At 37.9% G+C, this 8,385-nt stretch overlaps 4 protein-coding genes across 5 annotated transcripts in view; 3 read left to right on the top strand and 1 right to left on the bottom strand.

The window, feature by feature from the left end:
• Positions 1-796, top strand: part of LOC104748019 (WD repeat-containing protein 48 homolog) — a 15,582-nt gene extending 14,786 nt beyond the window's left edge. Inside the window, exons 16-19 of the mRNA XM_010469714.2 lie at positions 137-373; positions 452-547; positions 632-697; positions 770-796. Of these exons, the coding sequence (XP_010468016.1) occupies positions 137-373; positions 452-547; positions 632-697; positions 770-796 (426 nt within the window). The remainder of the gene's footprint in view (positions 1-136; positions 374-451; positions 548-631; positions 698-769) is intronic.
• Positions 7-3,017, top strand: LOC104744636 (WD repeat-containing protein 48-like). Its single transcript, XM_010465715.1, has 11 exons — positions 7-45; positions 137-373; positions 452-547; positions 632-697; positions 830-868; positions 971-1,105; positions 1,215-1,567; positions 1,711-1,804; positions 1,890-2,072; positions 2,188-2,294; positions 2,639-3,017. The coding sequence occupies exons 5-10, from the start codon at positions 866-868 to the stop codon at positions 2,284-2,286; spliced, it is 867 nt and encodes a 288-aa protein (XP_010464017.1). The 5' UTR covers positions 7-45; positions 137-373; positions 452-547; positions 632-697; positions 830-865; the 3' UTR covers positions 2,287-2,294; positions 2,639-3,017.
• LOC104744635 (coiled-coil domain-containing protein 12-like) lies at positions 3,125-4,859 on the bottom strand. 2 transcript variants are annotated; one of them, XM_010465713.2, is made up of 5 exons: positions 4,763-4,859; positions 4,376-4,509; positions 3,896-4,028; positions 3,688-3,802; positions 3,125-3,482 (listed from the first exon to the last, which is right to left on the bottom strand). In XM_010465713.2, the coding sequence occupies exons 2-5, from the start codon at positions 4,501-4,503 to the stop codon at positions 3,424-3,426; spliced, it is 435 nt and encodes a 144-aa protein (XP_010464015.1). In that variant the 5' UTR covers positions 4,504-4,509; positions 4,763-4,859; the 3' UTR covers positions 3,125-3,423. The 2 variants fall into 2 exon arrangements, with proteins under 2 accessions (XP_010464015.1, XP_010464016.1); XM_010465714.2 differs by lacking the exon at positions 4,763-4,859 and adding an exon at positions 4,601-4,745.
• LOC104744634 (probable nucleolar protein 5-2) lies at positions 5,019-8,168 on the top strand. The gene is made up of 9 exons (XM_010465712.2): positions 5,019-5,128; positions 5,445-5,541; positions 5,651-5,692; positions 5,783-5,962; positions 6,060-6,224; positions 6,401-6,601; positions 6,699-7,196; positions 7,307-7,441; positions 7,580-8,168. Exons 2-9 carry the CDS (start codon positions 5,464-5,466, stop codon positions 7,940-7,942), a joined length of 1,662 nt encoding a protein of 553 aa, XP_010464014.1. The 5' UTR covers positions 5,019-5,128; positions 5,445-5,463; the 3' UTR covers positions 7,943-8,168.

The raw sequence follows: 8,385 nt of genomic DNA, 5'->3' as shown, positions 1-8,385 counted from the left end.
ACTCCATCATTTAGTCATGTTTATAGCGGTGGAAGAGACCAATGTGTGAGTAGAAACCGAACTTGCTTCTTTCTTTGGTTCCCTTCCATGTATAACTTCCCTTTTCAATTTCATTCATGTTTTATGTTTCCGTCAGTTATACTTGACAGACTTGGCAACAAGGGAGAGTGTTTTGCTGTGCACTAAGGACCATCCAATTCAGCAATTAGCTTTGCAAGATGATAGTATATGGGTTGCAACTACAGACTCCTCTTTAGAGAGATGGCCTGCCGAAGTACAGAGTCCTCAAAAGGTCTTTCAACGAGGTGGCTCTTTTTTGGCTGGGAATTTGTCTTTTAATAGGGCGAGGGTGTCGTTGGAAGGACTAAATCCAGTAAGCAAAAACAAATTCGTTACTGTAAATGCTTACCCTTTGTTGATTCAGTGAGGTTAAGTTTTCGCTTGTCTGCAGGCCCCTGCCTACAAGGAGCCGTCAATAACTGTTACAGGAACTCACCCGATTGTGCAACATGTGATTTTGAATAATAAAAGGCAAATTGTAACCAAGGTAACTTAGATTTCTCTGGCAAGAGACCGCCATTGATAGTTTTGTAGAGGGGTCAATAATATGTGTTTGGTTTCTCTTTTGCAGGACGCAGCTGGCTCAGTGAAACTATGGGATATCACTAGGGGTGTTGTGGTACAGGACTACGGAAAGGTAACTGCGGAACCTAGACATCTTTTTTTTAGTTTATGATATTTGAAATATCAATATATCATTTACATTTAGCTCCAAATGCAAATGGAGATGTACTAAGTCAAAGAGATATATCTGTCTCCATCTTTGCAGATTTCATTTGAAGAGAAGAAAGAAGAATTGTTTGAGATGGTAAGTCTCTTGATTTATTTTCAAAGGTTATGGTCTTTATCGTTAGTGAGATTAGCATATTTGTTTAACGTAATGATATTATGCTCATATTTGCTTTTTTAGGTAAGCATTCCATCATGGTTTACTGTGGATACAAAACTTGGATGCTTATCTGTACATTTGGAGACTCCACAATGCTTCTCTGCTGAGATGTATTCAGCAGACCTTAAAGTTTCTGGGAGACCTGAAGATGATAAGGTAAATTAAATGCCTGCTTTTAGTTATGTCGAAGCTAATCAGTTTTGTTGCATATAATTAATGGATTTCTTTTACCATAAATGAATATTTTGGATTATGTGACTTGTAGATTAATCTAGCTCGTGAAACACTGAAAGGCCTGATGGGTCACTGGCTGGCAAAGAAGAAGCACAAACCAAAACCCCAAGTTCTTGCATCTGGAGATACTTTATCTGTAAAAGATACCAAAAAAAATCTAAGTGCATCAAAAACTGAAGACAGTAGTGTTGCAAGTGATCCGGTGTATCCTCCGTTCGAGTTTTCTTCTGTCTCTCCTCCTTCCATCATAACCGAGGGTTCTCAAGGAGGACCATGGAGGAAGAAGATAACCGAGTTTACTGGAACTGAAGATGAGAAGGACTTCCCATTGTGGTGCTTGGACGCTGTCTTGAACAATCGCCTTCCACCTAGAGAAAATACAAAGTATTCAGCACTACCTCGTTCTCTAATCAAAAAAATAGTTTGGACTTTTAGCATTTTCATCACTGATGTTCTTACATTTTTATATAAATAGATAAAACATCTTCCATAAAATCTCTAACTTTGAAAGCTCTTCAAATTTCCAGATTAAGCTTCTTCCTACATCCATGTGAAGGCTCAACTGTGCAGGTGGTTACACTAGGGAAACTTAGTGCACCCCGGATCTTAAGAGTTCACAAGGTGCATTTATGCATTTATCTGTAAATTAACTTGTAGTTTTGCTTGCCATCTCTGTTATTAAGTGGCTTCGTACATGTCTATGTAGGTTACCAATTACGTTGTGGAAAAGATGGTCCTGGACAATCCGTTGGATAGTCTAGCTATTGATGCAGCAAGTGCTTCAGGAGGACAACCTCAGTCACTGTTTGCAGGAAATGGATTGCTACAGTCTGGTTTAAAGCCTTGGCAGAAACTTAGACCTTCCATCGAAATCTTATGCAATAACCAGGCAAGTCAGACTTCAAGAGATTCGATTATTGCTCAACTTCTGATCACTTAAGAGTGTCTCAATTAATTGTTTGGAGTATGAGGCTTAACAAGCTGCTTTTCTGTGATTATTCCAGGTCTTATCTCCAGATATGAGTTTAGCAACTGTACGGGCATATATATGGAAGAAAAATGAGGATCTAATTCTCAATTACAGAGTGGCTATAGCTAGATAACTTTTGAGGTAAATTATTAGAAAAGGGTGAAAACTTATGAAAATGCTTGATGTTGGTGTGTTTGTCAAGATGAATTNTGTTTGTTAAGATGAATTTGTGGAGCACTAATCTCAGGCTCCATCTGACTTGATGTTTTTTTACTTGGGAAGGTGATTTCATATTAGGTATTTCCATCAGAAAGAAAATTAGAGATACTGAGTTGGTAGATTTTTCATGTGAGCTTTATTCACAACTCTCGATACCAAAGGCTTTGTAGATTGCTCTTTTCCATTTGAAACAATGATAGGACCATAAGTTTATGTTGATCGAAGCCTTGAAATTAAATATCACGGTATCCTTTATTGCTCTACAGATTTGGGATCTGTCTGGTGGTGCATCTAATCACATGGAAGTCTATAGCTTTTCATTGCTTGTTCCTCGAAAAGCATAAATCTTGGTTTATCTTGGCCTAGTGTTTACTCAGCTTCATGCTGGAGAATAATACTGTTTCTATGGAGCTCGGATACATGAGAAGTGAGCACCAATAAAAGGTCTTAAGATTATAGGTGAGATGGTGTCGAAAGCTTTACTGAATTTGTACATTAGGTTTGAGCTTTGGAAAACAAAAACTATTTTTGATTGTTTCCTAAAATAATAATAAACCAATGTTGTATCTAAAATCCATCATCCACTGTGGAATCAACATTCCCAGAAGAAAGTTCTTAGGAGCTCCGTGATGTTTTCTCATCAGACTCGGTCAGTCTTTGAATTTTTCACAAGTTTTCAGGCAAGATCGCTGCTCAGATTAAGTCGAGTTTTAAACGAAGATAACAAAATTAAAAGTAAATCACAACAAACCTAAAGAAACAGTTAAAAACCGAGTTGAACGGACCAAATCTTTGGGAAAACACAAACAGCGCCATATTGTTCTACGCCGGCCCGAAATATAAACATCACTGATTCACTATCCAAGTCCAAAAATTGTTAAACGTTTTTTTCTTGACACAAGAACATAAACATACTCTTGTGTCTATGTCTACGACAGTAGGTTTTTTCACAAGAGAAATCAAGTCCTATGGTCTAGTCACTTTGAATAGAAGCTTTAACTGAGTAGAATATAAGATGATTCGGTGGCTTCTTTGATGATGTCGTCAGCTTTCAACTTTCTATGGTGTTACCATCAGCTTCAGTTATCTCACGTTCTTTCTCATGCTCAGCTGCAATTACAAGATGAAAATGCATATGTTAGTTCCATAATAAAAAACACAAACATATCACTCTATTTTGGAAGTGATAAACCAACAGTTTTGGTGCTCAAAGTGTTAATCATGAACCGCAGACTAATGAAAGGTCTTATTAATCTATCCTTCATAAAAAACTTCCACAGATGATATCAAGAATATAGAAACAGTTGCCACTTACCCATGAGTTTGTACATTGCTTTTTGAGTCCGCCTTTCGAGCTTATCAAGCTTCTTCTGCACATCTCTTCGAAGGTCCCAGTTAGGCTTCTTTGGAGCAATGTTGACAAATGGGTCCTGCAAAAGACAAATTCCGTTTTAAGCTTAAGAGGCACAAGTCAGCAAACAAAAATTCCAAACACAAGAGGCCTATTGTGGTCAGTCACACACCTCTTTCTTCTCCACAGCAGCTGGAAGTGCAACTATCGGATCTTCGAATTGAGGTAGCTCTGGTGGAGCAACTTTACCATCCTGAAGCTCCTTAGCTTGAGGCACATAATTTCTAAATTTCATGGCTGGACCACTGTAAAAATCAAGAGCAATATAAGCACATGAACCGGAATAAAAAAGAAGTATTTTAGCACGAATAAAGCAAGCAACAAAAACCAATCATCTAGGCTAAAGTATACACAAGAATGCAATCTGTAATGGCAAAACTGTTTGGTAAAGGATTAGGCATAAACACCACTAAGGAGAGAATCAAATCCAAAGTCCTAGGGGAGCTCCTAGCTTTGCAATTTTGCATTAGTCAACAACACACAACAAGAAACAGATTGGTTCCTCCTCTAAAGATAAATTGTTCTTCGAAACAAGACTATCGATAGAGTAGACAACATATATGCAAAGAACAAAAAGCATAAGCATACTCACTCTTCTTCGACTGCTTCATCTTCTCCGTCTTCCTTGGTCTCTGACAGTTCCTGAGCTGCCCTTAGAGCTCTAAGTGCCTCTTTACGAGCAGCAGCCTTTTGTTCAATCGATTCATCTTCACTCGCCATAACTTCCTGCAAAATTAGGTTTTTCGATGTAAACATCAATCCTATTAAAATAACTCAAACCCTATGAGCTTCTTAAAACACTAATTACACAACTCACTTAATTTAACCCTAAACAACACGCGACGAAATCGTGATTTTTTTTAATCAGGATCTACGCAACCTAATCAGATGAAGCTTTGGCAAAATCAGAGTATTGTATACAAGTTTGAGTTTAAGCTCTCTATCCAGAAAAACCAAATCTGAGAATTTTAAGGCATACCTTGATTGAAGCTTCTCGAGCTCTATAAAAATCTCCAGACACAGAAAGAGAAACTAAAGGGAAGGAGAAAGAAAGAGACGGTGCGTTTTTAGAAAATCAATATAAACGGGCCAGGTTAAATGATTCAGTCAGGCCCATTACCTGAAAAGTATAAAAGCATTGTTGGGCCGCCCTAAAACTAAAAACCCTAGGTTTTTGCAAGTTACAGAGATACCCCTTTTTATAAGCTTATAAAACGCGGCGTTCTGGGAAAGGCCCGAGTCTCTTGTCTTTAACAGCTATAATAGTACCCTCTTAAAACCCTAAGTGATTGTCTCCGTCTCCGTCTTCTTCTTCTTGTTCCAGCTGCAGCTTTGAGTAACTCAGGTATTGATTGAATCTCTCTCTCTCTCTCTCTCTCTCTCTCTTTCCTTCACCATGAATGCTTCTTCAATATTCGATCTTTTTCTTTCTTGCTGGAGATTGTGGAGTTTTGAATACGTTTACTGGCTTTTACGGTTGTGTTTATCTCTGTCTCTTTTTCTGTTCGCCTGTATTTTCTTATGTGTAAACCAATATCAGGAATAGGGTTTATAGTGAATGGTGTTTCCTGCTAGATTCTGTTATCAAAACGTTAACTTTTACATATCTTCTTCACTGTTCTGATTCATGTGTTTGTCTTAATTTTTCTATTGGGATACAGACTTGAGAGTTTTGTGAAGATGCTCATACTAGTTGAGACACCGGCGGGTTTTGCCGTCTTTAAATTGAAAGATGAAGGAAAGCTCGCTAATATCGAGGTGAGTTGTCTTCGTTATTTTCTAGTCTCCTAGCTCCAACCTTGGCTTCTCTGTTTTAGTTGCTCTTTTTATGTCGTCAATTTCAACTTAAAAAAAAAACTATATGCAGGATTTGGCTAAAGAGTTCGAGACTGCAGAGTCAGCACGAAAGGTGAATTTTTTTTTTTGCTTTTCTTTATGCATTATTACATGCCGAGTATCTGGTGTTTGTGTTTCTCATTAAATTTTGTTGGTGTACCAGATTGTTAAGCTAAAGGCTTTCGACAAGTTCGACAACACATCTGAAGCTCTTGAAGCAGTTGTTAAATTGCATGAGGGAACTCCAAGCAAAGGTCTGCGCAAGTTTTTGAAAGCTAATTGTGAAGGTGAAACCTTGGCTGTGGCGGATTCAAAGCTTGGAAATGTCATCAAGGAGAAACTGGTGTGTAATTTTCACTAGAGTTTTCCCATTATTACACTCACTCTTATTCCTGTTTGGCCTGTGTTTGTTTCTTATGAAAGTTCTTAATTCAATACAGAAAATCGACTGTGTTCACAACAATGCTGTGATGGAGCTTCTCCGAGGTGTTAGAAGTCAGTTTACAGAGCTCTTATCTGGTTTGGGTGATCACGACATGGCTCCTATGAGATTGGGGTTGTCTCACAGCCTTGCTAGATACAAGCTCAAGTTTAGTTCTGACAAGGTATTTCTACTCCTGACATGTTATATTGGTATATGAATTTGTTTATGGTTTTAAAGCTAACCTGTGGTGAATTATGGAACTACTATATTGAACTACCATTTTGATTGTCCTATATAAATGTATCCTGTGTTTGTCTTTGCTTCTCTTGCATCTCTTAACGGTTTAGTTTTTGTCAGGTGGATACTATGATTATCCAAGCTATCGGTTTGCTTGATGATCTTGACAAAGAACTAAACACGTATGCAATGAGGGTTAGAGAATGGTATGGATGGCATTTTCCCGAGCTTGCTAAGATTATATCAGACAATATCCTATACGCCAAATCTGTTAAATTGATGGGCAACCGGATTAATGCTGCTAAACTTGACTTCTCTGAGGTAAGTTTCATATTGTATACTGTGTAAATAGAATTCCATTAACCAAAAACGCCCTGATTAATGATACTATATTCTCCTGTTTCTGGTTTCATTGCAGATCCTAGCTGAGGAAATTGAGGCAGATCTGAAGGAAGCAGCTGTGATATCCATGGGAACAGAAGTCAGTGACCTTGACTTGCTGCACATCAGGGAACTCTGTGACCAGGTTCTTTCTCTGTCTGAGTACAGAGCTCAGCTATACGATTATCTGAAGAGCAGAATGAACACTGTTGCTCCCAATCTAACTGCCCTGGTTGGAGAACTAGTTGGTGCTCGTCTAATTTCTCATGGAGGTTGTTTATTGAACCTTTCCAAGCAACCTGGAAGTACCGTTCAGATACTCGGAGCTGAAAAAGCTCTCTTTAGAGCACTTAAGACAAAACATGCCACACCCAAGTATGGTTTGATCTACCACGCATCTGTTGTTGGTCAAGCAGCACCAAAGCACAAGGGAAAGATGTCGCGGTCATTAGCTGCTAAATCCGCTCTTGCTATTAGGTTTGATGCTCTTGGTGATGGCCAAGATAACACTATGGGACTTGAACACCGAGCTAAGGTAACAATCTTCAATAGCTTTTATATCCTATTGTTGGCATCTCTCTGAACAATCTTTGCTCATAATTTTCTCCTTCATAACTGATGATGTTTCTGGTGCGTGTTTGATAGCTTGAAGCAAGGTTGAGAAATCTGGAAGGGAAAGATTTAGGTCGTCTGTCTGGTTCAGCTAAAGGCAAACCTAAGATTGAAGTGTATGACAAGGATAAGAAGAAGGGATCCGGTGGTCTTATCACTCCTGCTAAGGTCGAGATCATTGTCTCTTTGTTTGTTTCTACTTTTTCTAGTTTTGGACTTGTGTTAGAGTGAGAGTTCTGTTGCAGTTGAGTTTCATATCTATTTGCTTGTTCTTGGGTTTAAATCTGAACTGTTTGTTATGTGCAGACTTACAACACTGCTGCAGATTCTCTTCTTGGGCAAAAACCAGCTAAATCTGAGGACGGTGAGGAGTCATCGAAGAAGAAAGATAAGAAAAAGAAGAAGAAGGTGGAATCAGAAGAGGAAGCAGAAAAGGAGGAACCATCAAAGAAAAAGAAGAAGAAGGTGGAAGAAGAAGAGGAAGCAGAAAAGGAGGAACCATCAAAGAAAAAGAAGAAGAAGAAAGCTGAAGCAGAAACTGAAGTTGTAGAGGTTGCAAAGGAGGAGAAGAAGAATAAGAAGAAGAGAAAGCATGAGGAAGAAGAAACAACTGAAACACCAGCCAAGAAGAAAGATAAGAAAGAGAAGAAAAAGAAGAACAAGGACTGAGGGAGAGAAACAGATTTTGAGAGATCTCTGAGTGTAAGATTAGTGTTTTTTTTGGTGGACTTTGCATTATTATTATCTAGAGTAATAGCTGTTAAGGTGTTTACTTATTTGCCTGAAATTATCATTTTGAATGATGAATTCATATTTAAATCCTTCACCCCCAGACTTTATATTATGTTTTCCAATCTTCTTAGATGATTAATTTTGGAACTCTTTTTTTATTTAATTTATAGTTTGTAATATTATTCTTCTTCCAGCATGTTTTTATCATATCTGGAACAAGAAATAATGTATTCCGATAAAATCAACTAGTATTTGCTACTAAACGTGTCTGTAGATCCACCATATAAAATACTGAGATTTGATTAATAGATTTACAGCCGGAGTATCTCTTCTTTCATGATCGTATCTTTCGTTATTGACTATTTATAATGCATGTTTAT

The sequence above is a fragment of the Camelina sativa genome, chromosome 15 (assembly GCF_000633955.1).
Source record: "Camelina sativa cultivar DH55 chromosome 15, Cs, whole genome shotgun sequence".
NCBI lineage: Eukaryota > Viridiplantae > Streptophyta > Magnoliopsida > Brassicales > Brassicaceae > Camelina > Camelina sativa.
The sequence above is the reverse complement of the archived record's forward strand: the minus strand, read 5'-3'. Positions and strand labels throughout refer to the sequence as shown.